Source organism: Erythrolamprus reginae, chromosome 7 (genome assembly GCF_031021105.1).
Source record: "Erythrolamprus reginae isolate rEryReg1 chromosome 7, rEryReg1.hap1, whole genome shotgun sequence".
Taxonomy (NCBI): Eukaryota; Metazoa; Chordata; class Lepidosauria; order Squamata; family Dipsadidae; genus Erythrolamprus; species Erythrolamprus reginae.
The window spans coordinates 71,111,231-71,137,372 of record NC_091956.1 but is presented as its reverse complement, the minus strand read 5'-3'; the positions used below and the strand labels follow the sequence as shown (position 1 = coordinate 71,137,372).

The window sequence follows — 26,142 nt, the reverse complement described above, 5'->3', positions numbered from 1 at the left end:
GGTCAAATAAGCAATGAAGAAGCAATATTAATAAAAATCTTAGGATATAAGCAACAAGTTACAGTCATACAGTCAACATGGGAGGAAATGGGTGAAAGGAACGATGAGAAAAACTAGTAGAATAGAAGTGCAGATTTAGTAGAAACTCTGACACTGTTGAGGGAATTATTTGTTTAGTAGAGTGATGGCGTTCGGGAAAAAACTGTTCTTGTGTCTAGTTGTCTTGGTGTGCAGTGCTCTGTAGCGACGTTTTGAGGGTAGGAGTTGAAACAATTTGTGTCCAGGATGTGAGGGGTCAGTAAATATTTTCCCCGCCTTCTTTTTGACTCGTGCAGTATACAGGTCCTCAATGGAGGGCAGGTTGGCAGCAATTGTTTTTTCTGCAGTTCTGATTATCCTCTGAAGTCTGTGTCGATCCTGTTGGTTTGCAGCACCAAACCAGACAGTTATAGAGGTGCAGTATTAGTTAATTCTAAATTAAGCTTTTGCTGTAAAATGGACATTTTTTTTCTGAACTAATATATTATTTTCTTCTTCCTAGCTTTAAAATTAGGAACTTAAATAGCAATAGTTACTTACATATACATACAGTGCCCTAGAACAAAATGTTGCCTCGGCTATAATCTTCTGGACAATGTTCAACTTGGTCCATTCAAGGCTGTAGTAATAATGACACCAGTTCTCACAATCAGCAATACAGAACCCCTGCTGTTATGGAAATTGCTTCTATATCTTGAGCAAATGTGTTTCCAAGTGGTTCACAATTACATAGTTATTAGGAACATGTTTGCAGTTATAAAAAGTTTTTAAAAAGCGTTTCATTTTATATTTAAAAATTATCAGTTTCATAAGAAAAAAGATATGCAAATTACTGTATAAGATAAAAATAGGTGTATCGTTTTCTAAAATTTTTATGGGAGCTATATCAGTTATGTAAGTTGGTAGATTGTGTTATAATATAAAGTGCCTGTCTATTCTTATTTGAATTCCTGTAAGGTAAAAGCAAACAAAAGATCATGTAGGTCTGCTATGAGATTCATATACAGATTCATATTTACTGATCTGTCATTAATAATATAAAGCTAATATAGTGGACAGATATGAAAAAGAGATATAACCAGTGTCCATTGATGACCACCTAGATCAGAAATAATGATCCTACCGTGTTTCCATGAAAATAAGACCCTGTCTTACTGGGTTTATTATCAGGGGATGTCTTATTTAGGGGAAAACGGTACATTTAGTTTAAAGTGCTCTTTTATCTTTCCAACCTATGCCCAGTTCTTCAGAGCTAGTGTGCTATTAATACTGTATAAATATTACATACACACACACACACACACACAATATGTAATATATAGTTACATATTTTGCTGATAAGTGAAAAGGAAGAGAGCCTAATATAGATCTATTTCAGCCTTATTATGGCCTCATCAGCTATACATACCCTTACGGGATTTGAACTTGTAGCCTTCTGCATGCAAGGCAGGATATTAACCTCTAAGCCACAAGTTTTATAAATATTTAAATGTGATGTAAAGGCATCATCCCTTCTATTCTTTTATGTTAGGCTATTCTTCCATTCTCAGAAGGGGATTAATACTCAAACAGCAGGCATAATTTGTCTCATTGCTAAACTTGGTTTTATAAAATATGGTGAAGGTGAAGGTTTTCCCTGTCCAGTCATTTCTGACTCTAGGGGCCAGTGGTCATGTCCTGTTCTCAGCTGAAGAAGCCGGTGTTGTCTGAAGACATTTCCATGGTCATATGACCAGCATGACTATATGCCGAGGTGTACAGGACACTGTTACCTTCCCACTAAAGTGGTGTCTATTTATGATGTCCACGTCAGTTACTGACTTGGAAGAGGATGAGCTGGAACCATACCCGTTAGGCATACTCCAGATCCCCAGGAACACTTAGCCTAGGGATAGAAGAGGAACCCTTAACCCAGGGACTCTTAGCTGGGGATAGAAAAGGAAGTATTCTCAGGTCGATTAGATATCAGGGGTGCAGTTGACTGAGTAGGTGGATAGCCACCTACTCAAGAACAGGAAGGAGAGGCATGGATGTCAATAAATTAACCGAGGATTAGTAACAGGCTGCCTCTGAGGGAAATAACTACTAATCCCACCTGATCCACAGACATGAAGAGCAGAGAGATGGGAAACTTGTGAGAACAGCCTTGTCCCTATTTGTGGGTTACTTAGGCTGGCATGTGGAAGGGAGCGGTTGTCAAAAATAACAATTTTCCTGATCACCATCCTCAGCTCTGTGCTTCCTGTGTCCTGGTTTTGCACTGTAATCTTAGAGTTTGCTTTATCAGCTTTGAATTTGGATTTAGACTTGCCCCGGGAAGCTTCCTTGGGGTTTGGGTTTGTTTGAGAACTTACTGCTTAGACTTACTCACTGAACTGCTTGGGAACAGAATTTGTGACTTGGGAGATATTGCTATAATAAGTAGAGTACTGTAGTGCAGTAAACATATTCTATTAGCACATATTACCCTGTGTGTGACTTGGGTCATAATATTATTTATCTACTTGCATTTGAATACCTATGAAGCGCTAGATGGCCAGGAAGTGGCACAAGTAAAGGGACCTCAACCCATCTGGCAGAACTTGGGTCTCAAATCTGGGCCATCAGATTTCCAGATATCAAGCTCAGTACCTTGAACTACTGAGCCCTCGTTCCCCTCATCCAGAACCGCCTTCTACCGTACAAATCCCAGCTGCCGATAAGGTCCCACAGAGTTGGCCTTCTCCGGGTCCCGTCGACCAAACAATGTTGTTTGGCGGGCCACAGGGGAAGAGCCTTCTCTGGTGGCCCCGGCCCTCTGGAATCAACTCCCCCCAGAGATTAGAATGGCCCCCACCCTCCTTGTCTTTCGCAAATTACTCAAGACCCACCTTTGTCGCCAGGCATGGGGGAGTTAGGATATTCCTTCCCCTTGGCCATTACAAGTTATGTATGGTATGTTTGTGTGTATGTTTGGTTTTTATAATAAGGGTTTTTAGTTGTTTTATTAAATTGGATTGTTACATGTTGTTTTTTATCATTGTTGTTAGCCGCCCCGAGTCTGCGGAGAGGGGCGGCATACAAATCCAATAAATAAATAAAATAAATAAATAAATAAATAAAATATGTTGTTACATTTTGATTTCAAATATATCTCTATGTAGCACTATAGTTTATTCTGATGTATTTAATATTCTGGTCTTGCAAAACTCAAGTCTAGTACATAATTGTCAATAAGTGACATAATCAACCGTAAGTGCCATTGAATTCTACTCCTCAGTAGATGTTTCTGCTGTTGTAGAAATCATTATGATCAAAGAGAATAACCAAGAGAGCATTTATGGCTGCTGAAGCATCTCTGTGGAATAAAGGAATAATGCAAGATTGAATTTTATATATGGAATAAAATACATTTTCATTATGTAATACTGAAATAATGCTTTAAACTCTTTTGACAAATACTGGAAAGTAGGAGTTTTTTAATACCACTAAAAGGAAAAAGAGCACTAAGTGACATTTTTAAAAAATAAGTGGTGTTTCAAATAAACTGTATTGAGCATGTTATGAGTGAATATGGAGTGATGTACAGGAAACAAAGCTAAAAATGTAATCTGAAATTGCAATTATAATCTGGGGACTTTAAACTGAAAGTGTCAGTATATGTGAATAATTACTGTATTTTTCAGTGTATAAGACACACCTTTTTACCTCAAAAAGGTACGTCAAAAAATGGGTGGGGCAGGGGGCAGGAGCCGCAGAGGCTATCCTCAAGGCTGCCCAGTAGTCGTCGGCTGGAGACCGGTGGATTGGCCCCGGGGATGAGTGGGGCGCCTGGCAGCAGCTTTAGAGAGGTGGGTGCACATCACCTCAATGCATCCAGCCAGCGGAGGAGCCCATGGGGTGGCTTTGATCATCTGATGCAGCGGTCCCCAAACTGCGGCCCACGGGCCGGATGTGGCCCGCTGAGGCCATTTATCCGGCCCACGGCAGCGTACGATATTTTACCGGTCTATATAATAAGCTCCCGAATCTCCCATCCACTCTGCTGCTGAGCATTTGGTGGCGGCAAGGAGGAGGAGGAAAGCCAGGGGGCGGGGAGTTTGGGTGGGTGGCAGTGAGGGAGGGAAAAAAGAAAGAGGGAGGAGAGAAAGAGAAAGGAAGGAAGGAACGAAGGGAGAGAAAGAGGGAGGGAGGGGGAAGGAGACAGGGAGGGGGGAGGGAAGGAGGAAGGAAGGAAGGAGAAGTTGGGTGGGTGGAAGGAAAGAGTGAGAGATACAAAGAGGGAGAGATAGAAAGAGAGTGAGTGAGAGAAAGAGAAAGAGAGGGACAGAGAGAAAGAGAGAGGGGGGCTGAGGGAGAGATAGAGAGGGAGAGAGAAAGGAAGAGGGAGAGATGGAAAGAGAGAGAGAAAAAAAAGAGGAAGAGAAAAATGAGAAAATGATGGAGGGAAAGAACAAGGGAGAGGAAAATGAAACATGAGAGAGAATGAAAAAAACAGAGAGGGAAGAGAGAAGTGGAGAGGAAGGAGGGAGGGAAGGAAGGAAGGAGAAATGAAGGGAGTTGGTTGATTTAAGTTTAAATTTACTTGTTAATAAAGAAATATAAATTACTTTATTACTTTATTACTTCTTTATTTTAAATATTGTATTTGTTCCCTTTTTGGTTTTTTCTTTAAATAAGGTATGTGCAGTGTGCATAGGGATTTGTTCGTAGGTTTTTTTTATACTCCGGCCCTCCAACAGTCTGAGGGACAGTGAACTGGCCCCCTGTGTAAAAAGTTTGGGGACCCCTGATCTGATGGGATGGGGCTCGACTCCATCAGCCCCCCACCGTAATCTCCTGCCTTTGGGGCCCCTTTGGGAGGACGCAGCAGTCGGCAAAGGCGTTCCAAGCAAAGTTGCCTCAGCTCGGGTATTCTGCAGCTGGCGCCCTCTACTTGGAACACCTTCGCCGACCACTGCACCCTCCCATGCGCAGGCACTGCTGCTTTTGCCATGGAACGGCAGCAAAGGGGAAAATAAGACTGCCCCCCTCAGCTGACCCTCCATGGCGGCAGCAGCGGAGGCAGCACTCAGGAGACTGAACGAGCCCTTATCCCAGGACCTGTCCCTCCCACCATGGAAAGGCAGCAGAAGAGAAAAGTCTGGCAAGTCCTGGAGGGCAGGCTCATTTATGCTCCCAAGCGCCTTCATGTGTTTATCGAAACACCCTAAAATCACTAAACTTATACAGTGGTACCTCATCATACGAACTTAATTGGTTCCAGGAGGAGGTTCGTAAGGTGAAAAGTTCGTAAGATGAAACAATGTTTCCCATAGGAATCAACATAAAAGCAAATAATGCGTGCAAATCCTTCAGGAAAATCCCAAACTTTAGAAGGGAGGCGAACAGAGGGCAGGGAGGAGCAGCTAAAGGGGGCGGGTGGAAGAAGCAAGGCTAGGCTATAGGGTGAGTGGGAAGGAAGAAAGGCAAGGGGGGCGCCCCTCCCTTTTCTTTCTTCAAAAGACACCCTTTCAGTGCCTTTGCAAGCACCTTGTTCTCTGCAAAATCTTTCCTACTCCAAGCAGCCCCTCCCTTTTCTTTCTTCAAAAAAGGGGGAAAAAAGAAACCCCTTCATCCCAGCAGCAGCTGCTTCGGTTCGTAAGGTGAAAATAGTTCGGAAGAAGAGGCAAAAAAATCTTAAACACCGGGTTCGTATCTTGAAAAGTTCGTTAGAAGAGGCGTTCGTAAGATGAGGTACCACTGTATTCTGTTATGGATAAGATGCTTATAATAGATGTTAGTTTAGATTTAAATAAGGCACAGAAAAAGGGTAGTAAACATGCATACACAGGGTTGGAAACAAAGAATTGTGGTTAGGGAAAGGCCGGAAACATAGCTAATTGCTGTCAGATTAGATGGAGAGGGAAACCTCAGTGTTTGTGGCTTTAGCAAAACCCAGTTTGGACTAATAAATCTTAACAGTTCATGATTAAGTGATAAGACTGCTGAAAATAGATTCTTGGATGCTACCTGAAGAAGTGAGCTAACATGGCAGTTGTACTAAGCTCTCAACAGAACTGAAGAAGGATGGAAGATAAGAAGGTCAAAGGTTTGCCAGCTATAGAAAAGTCAGCAGATTAAACTGTTGGGATGATTGATGCCAACTAATGTAATTTTAAGCCTAGATTGAAATAGGTTTAGTATTTGAAAACATAGTCAAGATTACATCAGTCTATCTATAGGAGAATATATTCAATATATGTCACGATAACAATATCTTCCTCATTTGAGAATAAGCAGTGCAGATTATAAAAGTTCTGAAGCTGTCTCCTTCCAAACTTCAAACGTATGTTGGGTTTGTGCGTGTGTGTGTTTGTTTTGTTTTGTTTTCATTGTTCCACCCAGGAAGTGATAACCATATTTTAACAAATTCTTCAAAACAGCAAATATATTTCTATTGTTTAGTCTATTTTAGCACATGCTTATCCAATAATTTTATCTCCTAGTTTTCAGAAATACTTACTCATTTGAAATCTCCAGTGCAGAAAGCTTAGAGATGTTCCAATGAAGAGAATATAGGTAGCTCAGGCTTGATCTGTGCAATTCTTGGGCCTCTCTGAACTTGGCTGTTTGCTTGCAAACATTTCGGTACCTGACTAGGTAATATTAACAGAGCTAGTGAATGTGGGGTTTACTTCCTGTTTATATACAGTTGCTTGCCCTCCCAATATTTGTGAGCTTGTTGCTGTTTCTGTGGAAGTTCCTTGATTAGTATATTATTTCCTGCTTGATAGTTTAACTAGTGCTAATTCCAGATTGATTTATCTATCTATCTATCTATCTATCTATCTATCTATCTATCTATCTATCTATCTATCTATCTGTTCTGTCTGGGTCACTCCAGAAGCCAATACCAACCCAAAAAGAGAAGCCAGACACACTGGTAAAAGGCAAAGGCAGTTTATATAATTCAAGGAAAACACAGGTAACAGAAAATGTCCTTACAAACAGGAAAAATGCTGGAACTTCAAATATATACACGAAGGGAATAGTCCATGAAGCAATACCAGATTCTTGCTGCCAAGACGAAGCTGTAGATAGCAAACAGACGCCTCCCACGAGTCTTCCAGACTGCGAGGCCACAAGCCAAGATCAGAGACGCTGAGAATCAAAACAGGTCACCGCAACTCCAATTGATAACACTGCACATGGCTTCAAGGCCTTGCCTGCCTTTTAAACCCTGCTGATGAGGACCACACCCAAACCCAGCTGTTTCTAATTCAATGGTGAAAATATTTCTTTAACTGCTCCTTTCGTTGCTCTGAACGTCTCTGTCTCATGTCAATGACAGCTTGTGCGTCATCACCTAATGACTCCAAGCTACTGGCTGGGGAGAGCCCCCCCCCCAGGGCTCTCATGCTGTTCTCCTTCATCCCATTCCTGACTCTCCTCTCCCCCGTCCGACTGTTCAGCCCCCTCCTCTGTGCTGTCATCCTCCTCCAGGCATGGAGCCAGCAGAGACACAGCTGGTCCCTGAGCAGCCTCAGGCTGAATCACAACACTATCTATCTATCTATCTATCTATCTATCTATCTATCTATCTATCTATCTATCTATCTATCTTTCTATCTAATTCCTATGTCACTCATTATACTAGCATGACTCAATGTAGTTTACTGGTGAGGATGAGTTCTAGTCTTATTTCCTTCTTAACTTTTTCATTGTCTCTTTTGAATGATGTGTAAATGTGATTTATCTCTATGTATTTGCTAATTGGTCTGAATGCCAAGCTTCCAATTGAATAGAATTGAATAGAATTGAATTTGCTAGTGTTTATGATTTTAATTTGGTCTAGGATGCTCACAATTTCTCAGTTGAAACAATGGTTGCGTCTATATTCTCCCTATCAGTACTTCAAGATGGCTGTTACAGTCCTTACGCTGTATATAATGGGTTATATTAATACTGCCCATTTGGACAGTTGCTGAAATTGAGATATTGCTTTCATTTCAACAGTGACATTAATGTGCAACTGTCCTTTCCATATAAATTACTAATTCCTTGAAAAGTTCAGTCTTGACTCATCTTGAAGGAATTATGCATTATCTGATTCTGGAAGGAATTATGTTGTCGCCAGGATGGGGTGAGGGCTGGGGATTATTATTTAATTATTATTTTATTATTGTTATTATTTCTTTTATATTGTGGTTTTGTCCTCTAAGCTGCCTTGAGTCTCCATGTGGAAGTAGGTAGCAATATAAATTTTCTAAATAAATAGCTGGTATGATTTCTTTTCTCTTTATGTTTTCACCTTATAGGATGATGCAGAAATCAGTAAATTTGTGTTTTACTCATAGGCCAACATTTGGATTTGTTTTATTTCATTTTGGGGGGTTTTCCTTTTGCTTTTGCTGATGAAAAATACATTACTTCTCTATGTAATCAAAATACTAACTTTTATTTTATAATTCTATTACAATCTGCATCTTCTGTTCATATGTGAACATTAATTCTAGCTAGAAAAATGAACCTACTGTATTTTTCCGAGTATAAGATGCACCAGAGTATAAGATGCACCATAGTTTTGGGGGAGGAAAACAAAAGGGAAAATTTCTGCCTCTGCTCTCAGCAATTTGCCCCCCAGCAAACAGCAAACAATATAGATGCTGTGTATTTAAAGTCTTCAGAGAAGGGCGGCATACAAATCTAATAAATAACAACAACAACAACAACAACAATAATAAATAATTTCTGTGCCTGTGTGCCTGACCATAGCAATAACAAAGAATTGGAGAAAGGTACCTTATGATAGTATACTAACACCAGAAAGAGTTGCGTGGCTTAACAGGCTCTGTTCTGTTTGCTGAAAGGAGGTAAATTGCTGAGAGGCAGAGACCAAAGAGTTGGGGTGGCTGGGTGGAGCTACATTCAGTGTATAAGATGCACCCAAGTTTTCACCTTCTTTTGGGGGGTAAAAAGATGCATCTTGTCCTCAGGAAAAATATGATAATATTAAACTTTATATGGGTAGAGAAGATGAGGGCATGCCCATAGTCTATCTAGTCCTTCAGGATTCAACACTCTTCCCTTTGCTGTTTGATATCATGAAACAGATAATATGATATAATATAATATAATATAATATAATATAATAATACAACACAATACAATACAATATGATACGCATCGCATCGCATTGCATTCTTTACTGACCAAGTGTGATTAGACATAAAAGGAATTTGTCTTTGGTTAAAGTTAAATGAGTTTATCTGTTTGTTCAGTGTACTGATACTAGTTTAGTTGTTTTCTGAATTGTATAATATCACCTAGTTGTTACTTAGTTAATTGAAGACATCCAATTCTTAGCTTGATTTCTTGAAAAGGGAAGGTAAAATCAGGTGTTATTACATGAACTCTCGTTTGCACCCACCTTAAAATCTTTACAGTAGTCCCTCGCTATACTGCGCTTCACCTACTGCGGCTTCACTTCATCGCGGGTTTCTGAGGAAGTCGATCGGCAGATTTAAACAGCCCGCCGAACTCGATCGGCAGGTTTTTTCTAAAACAAAATATCTAAAATTGTAAATACTGTATTTAAATACTGTATCTAAAATAAATACTCTGTGGGAAGGGTTTATAAATACTTAAAACAATGAAAACTTACCAAACAATTACAATATAAATACTTAAATAAGTACTATCAGTCGATAAATTCCCCATTGCAGATTTCACCTATCGCGGCCACGTCTGGAACGTAACACCAGCGATAGGTGAGGGACTACTGTATAGTGGTTTTTAGAAAATATTAAATAAAATAAAATACTGTAGTTCTTAGGCTGTTTAAAAACAGGACTCTAATGTTCCTAAACCAACCAATGGGCAATCATATTTGGATCGAAACGGTATGAAATAATAATTCCTTTATTCAAAACATACTGTAGAACCAAATGATTCTCCACTCTCCTTTTTTGATAAAAAAAAATCCCATAGAGTACCGAAAGCATTCTCTATTCCAAACCTGGGCTTAAATCTGCATTGAACTGGATTTTCATTCAAAATGTTTCTGAGTCACCTAAGCAGCCCACCAAATATTTAGCAACCTTCACGAGAAAACCCATTGGCACTTATGGAGGATTAATTTTGACAGGATAATACCGTACTTCAGTCAGTGTTTTATCATGTTAACCAAACTCTGTGTGTAGTTTATACAGTTATTAATGAGATGAAAACGACCTTTGAGGAAAAGTCTATCGTTTTTGCCTAGCAAAAACAACAGCATAAATTATTTTTATCTTAATTGCGTACAATAAACCATTAATTTGTTGTACATGGTCATCCATCTCACTGCAACAAGGTAGGCACTAAAGGGCATATCAAAAATACAATGCAAAAGATTAAATAATAAAACATTTGAAAGCTTCAGCATATCTTTATTTTACTTGCCTCTTTTATTTTACAGAGAAAGGATGCGGCAATCTGCAATGTTCGAATTATGCCAAGGAATGCACCAGATCAGCCTTCAATTTGTTCGTCTGCAGCTTAGCTTTGAAGAATACACCATAATGAAAGTTTTGTTGCTGTTAAGCACAGGTGATTTTCTTGATGATTCCAGTCACAATTTTTAAATACTACAGTGGAACCCCGACATAAGAGCTGCTCTACTTAAGAGCAACTCGAGATAAGAGCTGGGAGGGGAGAGATATTTTTGTTCTACTTACAAGCCCAAATTCGAGATACAAGCGCCAAGGAGCTGTCTCCTGAAGCCAAACGCTAACTTCCGCGTTCGGCTTCAGGAGACAGCTGCGAAGCGGTGCGCGTGTTTTAAAAGGTTGCAGCCGGCCTGGGGGGCTCGGGGGGGGGGGGCTTGCAGCTTTCTTGCTCTTTTTCTTTCTCTCTTTTACCTTCCCTTCCTCTATTTCTTCTTTTCTTTCTCCTTCCCACCTTCTTCCCTCCCTCCCTCCCTCCCTTCACTCATTCCTCTCTTACTCTCCCCTTTCATAAGTTTCCTTGCTTCCTTCCTCTGTTCCTGTCCCTTCCCCCTTTCTTTCTTTCTTTCTTTCTTTCTTTCTTTCTTTCTTTCTTTCTTTCTTTCTTTCTTTCTCTCTTTTACCTTCCCTTCCTCTATTTCTTCTTTTCTTTCTCCTTCCCACCTTCTTCCCTCCCTCCCTCCCTTCACTCATTCCTCTCTTACTCTCCCCTTTCATAAGTTTCCTTGCTTCCTTCCTCTGTTCCTGTCCCTTCCCTCTTTCCTTCCTTCCTTCCCACCCTCCGTCCATTCATTCACCCATTCCTCTCTTGATCGCTTAAAGCCGGTCCCTGGTGCAAAAAGGGTTGGGGACCTCTGTCCTACAGGATTGGGTGGCAGAGAAGTTGAACATATGTAAATTTAAAAGTTTAAGAAAGTTTACAAGTTAAGTGAAAGAAACTTCATTATTCATTTATATGTACATGTACATTTCTTCATTAAAAACATGTCTTTCTGCATAATTTAGACTAACTTTGTGAGTTTTTTGAGGGCTGGAACCAATTAAAATTATTTACATTAATTCCTATGGGGAAAAGTCGTTCGAGATAAGAGCTGCTCGACTTAAGAGCCCAGGTCCGGAACGAATTAAACTCGTATCTCGAGGTACCACTGTACAGTGTATTGTACAGTATAATAATAACTGACTAATCAGTATCCAATAAATTAAAAAAGAAAACAAGAGAATTTTGATTTTAAGAACTGGAAGGCTTAACATCTATAGCAGTTTTTGAAAATCAGAATTGATTACTTTAATGCATTGTGTGATAGTTTGAAGTGAGTTCAAACCTCTCATTCGTAGCTCCTAAAAAGGGCTGGTAATTGAGAACAGACATCCTAGCTTCAGTACCAAATCCTGTTATACTTTTCAGCCCACATAAAATGGCATTAACTCTTCTATACAGCATAAATCTGTTTTTGTTTTTACCTTTAAAATCCTTAGTGTATTAAAGCTGAATTCAATATGACACATGCCCAGTTTCTCTTCATGACATGATAATTTGCATTTCTTTAAGATTCATTTGCTTGATTTATAAAATGAAATCCTGCATGCTTCAAAGTAAAGTCTAGCATTATGTCTGTTTCTAAAATGTATGTGAGATTCATGTATATTATTACTAGAATACAACTACGAAGTTGCAATCAAGTATTTTGTTTGGAGGTTTGCATATATGTTTGAACTAGACAGACACAATGTACACATGCACATTTATTATTTATTTATTATTTGGACTTCTATGCCACCCTTCTCCGTAGACTCAGGGCGGCTCACAACAAGATAAATACTCTTCCCGCCTTCCGCAATATGTTGAAGACCTATCTATGTCGCCAGGCATGGGGGGAATAACTATCTCTTCCCCCTACCACCACCTTTTTTCCTGACTGTAATACATAAGAATGGTGTGATTGTGCAGTAATGATTGTTTTTAATTTTTCGTTTTTAATTTTTATTGGATTTGTATTCTGTATATTGTATTGTTGTTGTTGTGAGCCGCCCCGAGTCTTTGAAGACGGGCACCATACAAATCTAATAAATAATAAACAAATAAATAAATAAATAAATAATAATAATAAATTACAAAAATAAAGCATATCAGAAATCCAAAACTTAAAAAGAATCTAAAACGCTAATACTTAAAAAACAATCATCCACATTCATCCCATAATAATATACATTCACACCATCTGGCGGAATAAGATGTTAACACTTAATGGCCCCAAACCTGCAGGCAAAGGTAATAATAATAATAATAATAATAATAATAATAATAATAATAATAATAATTTATTTGATTTGTATGCCGCCCCTCTCCGAAGACTTGGGGCAGCTCACAACAATAATAAAAAACAATATTATAGCGAAACAAATCTAATATTAAAAAAGAAGCATATAAAACCCTATCCTATTTAAAAACCAAACAACACATACGTACCAAACATAAAATATAAAGGTAATTTTTTAAAACCTTGCAAAAGACCAAGAGAGTGGGAGCAGTACGAATTTCCGGAGGGAGTTGATTCTAAAGGGCCGGAGTCAGCCGCCACAGAGAAGGCGCTTCCCCTAGGCCCCGCCAGATGGCATTGCCTGGCTGATGGGACCTGGAGAAGGCCAACTCTGTGGACCTAACCGGGCGCTGGGATGGATAGATACATAGATACATACATACATACATACATAAGACGGAGTGGCTGTGGGTTTTGCCTCCCAAGGACAATTCCATCTGTCCATCCATCACCCTGGGGGGGGAGTCACTAACCCCCTCAGAGAGGGTCCGCAACTTGGGCGTCCTCCTCGATCCACAGCTCACATTAGAGAAACATCTTTCAGCTGTGGCGAGGGGGGCCTTTGCCCAGGTTCGTCTGGTGCACCAGTTGCGGCCCTATTTGGACCGGGAGTCACTGCTCACAGTCACTCATGCCCTCATCACCTCGAGGCTCGACTACTGTAACGCTCTCTACATGGGGCTACCTTTGAAAAGTGTTCGGAAACTTCAGATCGTGCAGAATGCAGCTGCGAGAGCTATCATGGGCTTTCCTAAATTTGCCCATGTCACACCAACACTCCGCAGTCTGCATTGGTTGCCGATCAGTTTCCGGTCACAATTCAAAGTGTTGGTTATGACCTATAAAGCCCTTCATGGCACCGGACCAGAATATCTCCGGGACCGCCTTCTGCCGCACGAATCCCAGCGACCAGTTAGGTCCCACAGAGTTGGCCTTCTCCGGGTCCCGTCAACTAAACAATGTCGTTTGGCGGGACCCAGGGGAAGAGCCTTCTCTGTGGCGGCCCCGACCCTTTGGAATCAACTCCCCCCAGATATCAGAGTTGCCCCCACCCTCCTAGCCTTTCGTAAGCTCCTTAAAACCCACCTCTGTCATCAGGCATGGGGGAATTGGCATGTTCCTTCCCCCTAGGCTTATAAAATTTTTGTATGGTATGCTAGTGTGTATGATTGGTTTTTAACTTGTGGTGTTCTTAAAATTAATTTAATATTGGATTTGTCTTGTATTGCTGTTGCTGTGAGCCGCCCCGAGTCTGCGGAGAGGGGCGGCATACAAATCTGATTAAACTAAACTAAACATACATATACACACAACATGCATACATATATAAATATGAATAAATATAATATAAATATGAGTGAAGAATGTGGAGGAAGGTGTGTTGAAAATATCCACAGGCTTGAATTGTTCAAGGAATGATACAAATAAATAAATCTCTCCTATTACTCTTTATAACGGTGCTTTTCAACCTGGGCAGCTTTAAGATGGGTGAACTTCAACAGTCTAACGCCAGCTGGGAAATTCTGGGATTTGAAATTCACCCATCTTAAAGCTGTCGGAACTGAAAAATACTGCATCGTGGTTTGATTATATATTGAATTATAATATTTATTCCTTATAATTGGTGTTCTAAGTTATACGCAGAATTTATGGGACTGAAACACTTATCACAGATTGTGTTTAACATGCTTGATGTCAACATTGAAAGTTTAGCAAAATATTAGGATCTGTTTCCTTCACTAAAACTATAACCTGAAATAAATTACTTCCTGAACTAAATTGATATATGGGAGACAGGAAGTAAGGAAAGGAAACTTAATAAAGCCGTTTCTTAATTTTATCAAAATAATACTGTTTTAAGAGAAAGAAACAAATGTTGAATGACAAAGTCTAAAAAGAAAGGGGAAAGGATTTGAGTCCCCAAGTTTTGAAATGTTAAAGATTTTAAAGTAAAATAAATAAATCTTAATTTCCCAACTGCTGAATTCATACCGACATACAAAATGTATGTACATTTAAAACATTTTGTCTTTTCTGCTTTTAATTCTTTAAAAACGTCTTTAAAACATATTTATACTTGCCTCTACATAGTATGCAAGGAAGTTTACAACTTCTGCGTATATTTGCTTGAACGTCAGTTAAACTTCAGAATATATGTTGTTAATGTTTCCATTACTGCATATTTATATTTTTAGTTTCCAGTCTGCTATCATTGGTAACATATAATTTTTTAAGTGTTGTGGTAGGTCTTTCCTTGCATCCTTGGATGAGTATTTTAGTGAATTGTGGGTATTTTGTGATATTATTTTGATGTTTAGGATTTATACCTAATAAGAATAAGTACAGTGTATAGTTTAATTACACATATATCTGAATCATGCTGTGTGTTTTCAGTATTCTGAAATTGTTTTACATGTACACTGCATGCAATACAAGTAGTGGTTGACTTACAATGACCATTTTAATTGCTGTTAAGAGTTACAGTGGCTTCAGAAAGGGTGGTTAATGGCTAGTAAATCCCTTCAATCCCTGGTAAAATGTTTTATAAGTGCCCTTCACAGCCAAATGACCACATATATGATGTTTGGCAACTGGCTGACATTTATGACAACTCTTTTTTTGTGAGTTTGCAGCATTTTTTTGCTTTTAAAGTTTCCTTTTTGTCATTGCACTTTATACAGTGAAATTAAATGCTATCTTCAGTGTACATTCTACATAAAAAAATAAAATAAAAGTACACATCTTTCACATTCTATACAATTGAACTGAAAAATATTAAAAGCATCAATATTGCAGTGTACAGTAGAATTCAGTATAGTTACTGCTCTGGGGTAGAAGCTCTTTTTCAGCATATCTGTTTTTATTGCCATGCAATTGGGGAGAGTGGGTTTGTACTTACAGCTCTGTAATTTGCTGAATGGCCATATAATTTGAACTTATGATCATTTTATTTTCTTAACAATTGTTTGTTTTAATTGGTTGTTGTTTAATCATGTGACCAAATTCTGGAAATTGATTTAAAACTTGATTATTAGTCACAGGAAGGAAACGTCTTTCAATTAGCATGGAAGAAACCACTCATTATATCTCAATCAGTGTTTTTCCCTCCAGCCTACAGAAGAGGAAAGATAGCTAAATGCCAAATTTAATGATCAAAATTATAAGCCAGTGGGCTTACTTCCCAAAATATAGTTTTGCTTGTGTTTCTGATGATCAGATTTTGCATATTGAATTCTGTGGCTGCTATTGTAATAAATTACAGATTTGTCTTTAGAAAAATATACACAATATCATTCCACTCTTATTTTGTGCCAATTTTATCTAAATTGTATATAGAACATAGACATGTTTATAAAATGGGTTGTATATTTAATGTCTGGTTGTTTAAATTTATTTGCCTCTCTCTGCTAACTAAACCATCAATGGACAAGTAGAAAGGGGAAATATCCTTCTTTAATTATATTTAGTTGGTTATATATAAATAGTGAAATGATTAGCTATATATTATTGAAGTATGATACCGTATGGATATTCAGTAGATCCATTTGATTTTTAAAAAGCGCAGAATTTGATGCAGTTGTATTGGTGTGTGTACACATATGCATGCATACATAGACATGGACACATATATACATGGTTTGAACTATTCGTTATCACCAATGTACATCTATGTCTGTCTGTCTGTCTGTCTGTCTATATATATATATCTGTCTATTTATCTATATCTATCTATCTATCTATCTATCTATCTATCTATCTATCTATCTATCTATCTATCTATCCATATATATACATATCTTCAAACTTACAAAGAACTAGTGAAGAAATAAAGGGAGATTAGTATAGACCTATTTCAATCAATTTAGCACCAGCCAGCTACAGTAGTCCCTCACCTATCGCTGGTGTTACGTTCCAGACCCGTCCGCGATAGGTGAAATCCGCAATGGGGAATTTCTCCTCTTTCCCAGCTTTTTCTACAACCCCAAGCACACCGTCGCCGCCGCCAACCACTAAGCGCGCCTCCAAAGACTGCCTTCTCGGCACTGGCGAGGCGGGTTGAACGAGGGGACGGGCCTCCGCCGGAGCTCATCATTCGCCCAGCCGCGGGCTGGTTGGCTTGTCCTGCCCTTCCAAACTTCTAAGCGCCGTATCTGTGCCAACGCTGACTTCAAAACCCGCGATGAAGTGAAGCCGTGGTGGGTGAAGCGCGATATAGCGAGGGACTACTGTATACCCTTCTGGGATTCGAACTTGGGTTGCTTGCCTTATTAGGCAGTGCTTTTACCCTCTAAGCCACAAATTCTCCTCCCTTATCATATTTCAATAGTATGTATGTATGTATGTATGTATGTATGTATGTATGTATGCCTTGAAGCTGTAAGAGTCTGTATGGGAGAATTAACAGAAATCAGAATCTAGATTCATGAAAAAGGCAGGAATGCTGTCATTCTGATAGTCATTGCCTAGGGACTTATATAAAAGCATCAAGTTCATACCCCATTGAGGTCTATAGAATGCTTGTAAATAGAAAAGTTTATCTTTATATATATATATATCCTGCTCTTTCCTTCAGAAAAGTAACAGTGCAAACTAACTGTTACTTCTGTTCTCTTCTCCCCTTCCCAAAGAGTGGTCCATATATATTCCTGTTAAATGTATAAAGTGCCATTTGCCACCATTAGCATCTTCTCCAAAACCGAAATGGTCTAACAACAGCTCCCCGACCAGCTATTTGCTTGCCTCCAGATGCTAAATTATTTAGAAAAACATTTAGAACAGTATTGCTCTTTTGGAACAGCTGTTGAGCTTCTGAATATCTCTTTTAATGTCATCATCATTGTGGAATACTATTTTAAAAGTTCAGCTTTTCTTTAAAAATAAACAAACAAACAAACCCAGGGGGTATTCATTGAATAATATGACATTAAAATGAGAAAGAGTATGGGTTTTTAGATGTCGCACTACAGCACTAAGAAACCTCCCATGCTATAAAACGTTGCTTATTTTTTTTCATACTAGTTTTCTCTCTTTAGATCAGGGCTGGCAAACTTATGGCCCATGGGCCAAATGCGTCACGTTCTGGCCACGCCCAGTTTTAGTGACGGAGTGGAAAGTCCCATGAAACTGCCACGATGATGCAATTTTGAAACCCCTGCTTTAGATCATTTTAACATGAAACTTATAATAAAGTTACAAATTATTTGTCTTAATTATATGAAACTGTAGCACCATCTATATATGGAGTTTTGTTTGCAGTTGATAGTGACAGAAGAATGTTGAATTAAGAATAAGAATCCTGGTTTACAGCAGGGAAGTAATTTGTTTGTGTAATTGAACATCAGAAAAATATATTCTATTATTGGAGTTATGTTGCCAGTATTGATAAGGTCTTGAAGCTCATATAAAATTCATTTGAGGGTTTGTTTGGAAGTCTCTAATAATACCATGGAGACAATCTCAGTGATTGTCCTCATGAAAACTAGAAGTAATCTAAAAATATCCTGGGTGATTCTAGATTACCTGTCTAACTTTTAGAACATTGCAATTGGCTTTTTATATAAGATAAACTATTTTGGATCAAGGCAAGAAGGCAATCTTCTCCATCATTCTACTTTTCCTAGTTCCAAGCTATCTTTTGTAAATTGACCAAAAGGGGGATTGATTTTTAGAGTTTTTTTACAACTGAGGTTCACAGAAAAAATATATAAAACCTAGGTTTAAGAATACTGTTATTATACTTCTTAATACTCTATATTAAGTACCTTCTGCTATCATTTCCTAATCCTGTACCAGGTACTCATTTACACACATCTATTCTCCTTCATGTCATCTTTACTCCCTCTCTTATTAGTATTACTATTATTATTATTATCATGATCATTATTCTTTTGCTTCTGCACCAGAGTCAAATTGCTGATGTGTCAAATTTGACCAAATAAAATATTCAATTCAACCTGTATTATTTCAAAATTGATTTTAGAATGTCAGTTGGTTGTGACTTTTGTCTAAGTTTTAAAAAATGTTTGATGCAAAAGCAGCATTCATCTTTGCATCGATATACAATTTTCTAATTAACTACTGCTATTAACAATATGGAAAGAAAGATCTGCAATGAGTTGAATATTATTATTATTATTATTATTATTATTATTATTATTTATTGGATTTGTATGCCACCCCTCTCCGCAGACTCGGGGCGGCTAACAACAGTGGTAAAACAACATGAACAATCCAATTAATAAAAACAACTAAAAAACCCTTATTATAAAAAACCAAACATACACACAAACATACCATGCATAACTTGTAATAGCCTGGGGGGAAAGGATAACTTAACTCCCCCATGCCTCACAAATAGCCTCACAAATTGCTCTAATGGGGATCGGATATCCTTCATTGGGTCAGTACTTACACTTTTCAAAACTATCTAATGCTTATAGATTTTGTATATTTTAAATATATGATTATGGTTACTAGAGAATGTTCCTGAGTCCATAAAAAGCAGGAAGGAATCCTGAAGTTTCGTATTGCTTATGTTGATTTACCACAATGCAGAAAAATAGTCAATATTTAAGAGGACATTTAAATCATTAAATAAATTCAAACTAGAATACTGTATATTAAAGTTTGTTAATTTGAAAATTATTTCTATGCACTCTATTCAATGTACCATATAATTGTATGTAGTTATTTAAACATAGCCAGAATAATGGCACTGTCATTCTGGGAATAAGATTTTTTATTAATATTGCTTCTTCATTGCTTATTTGACCCCTATGACAATCATTAAGTGTTGTACCACATGATTCTTGACAAATGTATATTTTATTTTATGTACGCTGAGAGCATATGCACCAAGACAAATTCCTTGTGTGTCCAATCACACTTGGCGAATAAAAATTCTATTTTATTCTATTCCATTCTGGGAAGGAAAATAGCATGAAAATTCTTTAAAGAAGAAGAAAATCTGATGAAGTATTTCAGGAAAAACATTGTAAAAATTATTTCTGTTGAGAATAATTCCATTTTAGATATTTAATCAATTAATTGTTTAGTTTAGCTACTTAACTAGGTTATCTGCAGAACTATCTTTTCTTCATTTACATCAGATCACTTCCTCCAGGCTGGCAGAGAAGGTATGTTCCACATCTCATCAGTTAAAAAGCTTTAACTTGATGGGACTTTAACTTGACTGGTGGGATACAAGAAAACAGCTTTCTCTGCTGTTACCTCTGCCTTTTGGAATAGTGGTGAAATTCAATTTTTTTTACTACCAGTTCTATGGTTATAGCTTGGTGGCCATGGTGTGGCTTGTTAGGAATGGCAGGGAAAGGATACTGTAAAATCTCCATTGCCAACCCACTCCTGGGGGAGGCTATTGCAAAATCTCCATTCCCACCCCATTCTGGGGCCAGTCAGAAATGGTATTTGCCAGTTCTCTGGACTACTGACAATTTCCCTTGCCGGTTCTGAACTACTCAAAATTTCCGCTACCAGTTCTCCGGAACCTGCTGGATTTCACCCCTGCTTTGGAATATCCTACTGCCACACATGAGGCTCACTGTCCTGGATTTTCAGAAGAGTTTTAAGACCTGACTCTGCTTACTTCAATGGAGTTCACAGAAAAACTCCAATCTTGGTATTGGTTAAAGCCTCTCCACCTTTTTAACTTTTACTTAATTTTATCACTGTTTCATCCTATTGAGATTTTGTATTATTATATGGTTTTAATATTTTTGACTGTACAGTGTTCCCTCGATTTTCGCGGGGATGCGTTCTGAGACTGCCCACGAAAGTCGAATTTCTGTGAAGTAGAGATGTGGAAGCAAATACACAATTTTTGGCTATGGATAGTATCACAAACCATCCCTTAAAACTTTAAACCCCTAAATTACCATTTCCTATTTTCTTAACAACCATTTACTCACAATTATTACTGGTACTCACCATTGAATAAGACACTTGGTGATGCTGATATTTATAAACATAATTATTTATTAACAATATTTTTTTTTGTTATTTATTTGCAAAAAATTACTAGTTTGGTGACGACGTATGACGTCATTGGGCGGGAAAAAACGTGGTATAGAAAAAAAAGTGAAGTATTTTCTAATTGATATTTTTTGAAAAACCATGGTATAGGCTATTCGCGAAGTTCGAACCCGCGAAAATCAAGGGGACACTGTACACCACTTAGAGTGAGATGGGCAGTTTTTAAATTTGATGAATAAATGCAAGTAACATTTCCACTAGTACCATATTTGCAACCTAAAAAAATTAAGTTGCAAAATAATCCTGGTTCAAAACCATTATTTTAATACAATAAATAGATGTACATTTTATGTTTCTTCCATCTTTAAGAATGTTACCAATTTTATTCTGAAAGTAGTTGTACATGTTGGAAATTATTTCATAAATAAGAATATAATAAGAGTTATTAAAGTTTAGGAACATTATAAAATATTTGATATTGTAAGAGATATTTCATGCCTATGCGATGTATATATGTGTAAAAAAGAGCATATACAAGCAAACTCCAAAACTTGTCTTCTGTTATTAAATACCCCGGCTAACCTCATTCTGTAAATTCATCTATAAGGAATATTTTGCACAAGTTAAAGGGCTTATACAGTTGCCAGCCTACAAAATGCACAAGAAATATGGAAACTGCATTATAACAAATGTTGAGTCTGATCATTACGAATTGGCCTTCGCTGCAACAATCAAGTTTTCTTTTACATTTGACAAAAGGTTGAATAAACCATGTTTTACTTTTTTTGTTGCAGTTCCCAAGGATGGCCTCAAGAGCCAAGCTGCGTTTGAAGAAATGAGGGCAAATTACATTAAAGAACTTAGAAAAATGGTAACTAAACATCCAAACAATTCTGGGCAAAGTTGGCAGCGATTTTATCAACTTACAAAACTCCTGGACTCCATTCATGATGTAAGTAAATTAGGTTACAATACAGAGTATCAGAATATTATGAAGAAAAATCAGATCAATAATATCCTTGAAGCTCTCATTCTTAAAAAAGGTATCATGCTACTAACCCGTGTTATATGAAGTTAGTACCGCAGAAATAGCTTCATTGGCAGAACAGAATAACGGAGTTGGAAGGGACTTTGGAAGTCTTCTAGTCCAACCCCCTGCTTAGGCAGGAAACCCTACATCACTTTAGACAAATGGTTATCCAACATCATCTTTAAAACTTCCAGTGCTGGGAATTTACAACTTCTAGAGGCAAGTTGTTCTATGGATTAATTGTTCTGACCGTAAGGATATTTCTTCTTAGTTCTAAGTTGCTTCTTCTTGATTAGTTTCCACCCATTGCTTCTTGTTCTACCCTCAGGTGCTTTGGAGAATAGATTGACTCCCTCTTCTTTGTGGCAATCCTGAGATATTGTAACACTACTATCATATCTCCCTTTGTCCTTCTTTTCATAAGACTAGACATATCCAGTTCATGCAACCTTTCTTCATATGTTTTATCTTCGAGTCCCCTAATCATCTATGTTGCTCTTCTCTGCACTCTTTCTAGAGTCTCAACTTCTTTTTTACATTGGGGTGACCAAAACTGGATGCGGTATTCCAAGTGTGACATTACCAAGTCATTATAAAGTGATATTAACATTTCACGTAATGTCGATTCTATCCCCCTGTTTATGCAGCCTAGAACTAAATTGGCTTTTTTGGCTGCTGCAGCACACTGCTAGCTCATATTTAAATGGTTGTCCACTAGGACTCCAAGATCCTTCTCACAGTCATCATTATTGAGCAAGGTACCACGTATACTATACCTGTGCATTATATGGCAAAATCTTTGTTAGGGAAAAAATTAGCAAAGCATAATATTTTCACAACTTTTTCCTATTTCACTATGGGGTTTATTTTGGTAATACTAATAAAGTGAAGGAGGAATAGATAGTTCCCGATCAAAACAAAGAATACTCCCATTTCCCTTACTAAACATTATGGGAACAGAAAATAAATTTTGGATTTCAGCCATATTACTTATAGAAACATAGAAGACTGACAGCAGAAAAAGACCTCATGATCCATCTAGTCTGCCCTTATACTATTTTCTGTATTTTATCTTAGGATGGATATATGTTTATCCCAGGCATGTTTAAATTCAGTTACTGTGGATTTATCAACCACGTCAGCTGGAAGTTTGTTCCAAGGATCTACTACTCTTTCAGTAAAATAATATTTTCTCATGTTGCTTTTGATCTTTCCCCCAACTAACTTCAGATTGTGTCCCCTTGTTCTTGTGTTCACTTTCCCATTAAAAACACTTCCCTCCTGGACCTTATTTAACCCTTTAACATATTTAAATGTTTTGATCATGTCCCCCCTTTTCCTTCTGTCCTCCAGACTATACAGATTGAGTTCATTAAGTCTTTCCTGATACGTTTTATGCTTAAGACCTTCCACCATTCTTGCAGCCCGTCTTTGGACCCATTCAATTTTGTCAATATCTTTTTGTAGGTGAGGTCTCCAGAACTGAACACAGTATTCCAAATGTGGTCTCACCAGCATTCTATATAGCAGGATCATAATTCCTGCTTGTTATACCTCTAGCTATGCAGCCAAGCATCCCACTTGCTTTCCCTACCGCCTGACTGCACTTATTTCACTTTTGTTTCTGATCTACAAAGAAAACAAGAGAGTAAATAAGTCTCAAGACCAAAGTTCTGCAGCTAAAAATACAGAAGACTACTTTTGGGTCATTGGATGCTATAAGCCAGTCCCTGTGTGTGTGGATTGAGGACAATTCACAAACGTGTTCCCAAAATTAACCTTATAAGTCACTGAAAATCAGTTGAAGTCCTTTGTTTAGAGTTTCATTAAAATGTGATATGTTTCTAAATTCTTAAAAGACGTGGCATGTACGGAAACAAGTTCTCCATTGTTTTTCTTAATATAGAATCTATGTTTATTTCTGTACACCATAATCTTTTTAGAGTCTTTGCTGAGTGTAATAATTGTTGAAACAGCATCTTCAGTATTCCAAAGTATAAGCAGCTTTGAACACAACGAGTCTGCTACATGACTATGATACTAAAATAATTTAATTTTTTTTTTAAATTTTCCAGTAGGAATTATTATTTAGTACTTTTGTTGAATGCTAGATATGTGAGGATATTTGCAAATATATTTTAAAAGCTATTAAAATATCTTAGTAAGAAATATATAGAAAATCTCTACTCTGTTCTTACTAGCATAGACGCAATGAAATATACTTTTAATTTAAACTTTGGCCTTGGTGTGTGAGAAGTTGCATATAAATATGCCTCTTTGTACTTTACTGGCTTATTTATGAAGATACAGTATGGTGCATTTCAGGGCAGATCTTTAGGGAAGGCTGAGGTTTGTTTACTGAACGTACATATGGAATTATTTGTTGAGTGATGTGCTGTTAATTAAAACACTGAAAATCTTGGTGGGAGTTAAAAGTATTATTAGTACTGCAGCAACGACTCGGTTTTTTAGAGAGTTGCATTTGCTTTGTGTTTTTGTTGTTATTGTTGTTGTTCAGCATTATCTTGCTCTGCAAATCAGATTAGAATGTTTGGATTAAACCTAGTAGAATTTCAGATTCACCATTTTCAATTACTACTTTGTTTAATTCAATTTATCCAAATATGCATAAACATAGATTCTGTAGGAGGCTGGTTGAGAGTTGGTGTGGTTTATGGATGTGCATTATGTTTAATATTATAACCCATGTCAATATCTTATCATGTAGTTTAGTAGTTAGAATATTTCTATTTTTATGCATATTTGGACTGATTTTTAGAAGCCTCTAGGAAAAAAATCAAAGTCCCTGTAGATATATTAGCGTAACTCCTTGGAATGTCTGGATAATACGCTTACACAGTTTCGTTTGTGGTAATACCCCATTTAAATGTACATAGATTTATAACAAAGGGGTTTATTATTCTATTTTTCTTTCTTTCTTTCTTTCTTTCTTTCTTTCTTTCTTTCTTTCTTACTTACTTACTTACTTACTTACTTACTTACTTACTTACTTACTTACTTACTTATCTAAGAAGATCACTTTTCTCCTTTTCAACATTACTCTGGTTATATAACAAAAGAGTTTTAGCTTGGTTTTATATTTTTTAATATGTCTCTTAACTGTTTTTAGCTCTGTTGAAGAATGCCTAGTCACTTGTTTGTATGAGAGGTGGCTATATGAATTGGTTTAATAAGACAAATAAGCTCTGCCTCATTTCAACTTGGATATAGAAAATCACTATTTGAAAGTATCACCTCTTCAGAATACTTGTGTTACAGGATAATTTTGAAAACGAGAAGACTCATTTATTATTTATTTATTTATTTATTATTTGGATTTGTATGACTCATCTTCTGAAATTGGAGGTATCTTTGAGAAAATTACATAAACTCCTTGTCTATCAGTTTGGTTTAAGATACTGTAGTGCCTCCAGTGGTTCCCTACAATTACATCATTTAATAAACTGAGTAGAATAATCCAAAGGTCATGCACAAAAAAATGCCCTTGGAGACTAAATTGTGCAAAGAAGGAACTGAGCTACTTTAAATACAATAGCAAAGTATAAATATAATAATTTGTAATTTAGGCATAACAACAACAGGAAAATTTCACATTAGTTGTTTTAGTTCTCCTCATGGGAAGCACACATAAGGGGCGTATATAAGTGCACTGATGTGCCTATCGTCCCCTGTCCAATTGTCTTTCCTTATCTCATTTATCATATATATTCTCTCCTTATCTATATCTATATCTATATTATATATATATATATATCATATATATTCTCTCCTTATCTATATCTATATCTATATTATATATATATATATATCATATATATTCTCTCCTTATCTATATCTATATTATATATATATAATCATATATATTCTCTCCTTATCTATATCTATATCTATATTATATATATATATATATATATATATATATATATATATATATCATATATATTCTCTCCTTATCTATATCTATATTATATATATATATATATATATCGAATATATATTCTCTCCTTATCTCTTATATCATATATATTCTCTCCCTCCCATCTACTTCTCTTCTTTTTTACTTTCTATCTTTATATATATTACTTAATGTCTATTCTCTTCCATATGTATTGTATATTGGACAAAGAATAAATAAATAAAATAAAAATGAATGCCAAAAAAGGCCAAGCTAAGGAAAAAGATCCTGAAAAGAAAAGGTAGGCTGATTAAAATTGTAAAACACCAGCACATTTATCCCTATTTTCTAAAAAAACAAAAACAAAACCTCTTTGAATTCAGAAACAAAGTAATA

At 37.0% G+C, this 26,142-nt stretch overlaps 1 protein-coding gene across 8 annotated transcripts in view; it reads left to right on the top strand.

Annotated features, from left to right (window-relative positions):
* Positions 1-26,142, top strand: part of NR3C2 (nuclear receptor subfamily 3 group C member 2) — a 180,419-nt gene that overhangs the window by 141,274 nt on the left and 13,003 nt on the right. For all 8 annotated transcript variants that reach the window (XM_070757795.1, XM_070757800.1, XM_070757799.1 and 5 more), the window contains exons 7-8: positions 10,460-10,590; positions 21,595-21,752. In XM_070757795.1, coding sequence (XP_070613896.1) covers positions 10,460-10,590; positions 21,595-21,752 — 289 coding nt within the window. The remainder of the gene's footprint in view (positions 1-10,459; positions 10,591-21,594; positions 21,753-26,142) is intronic.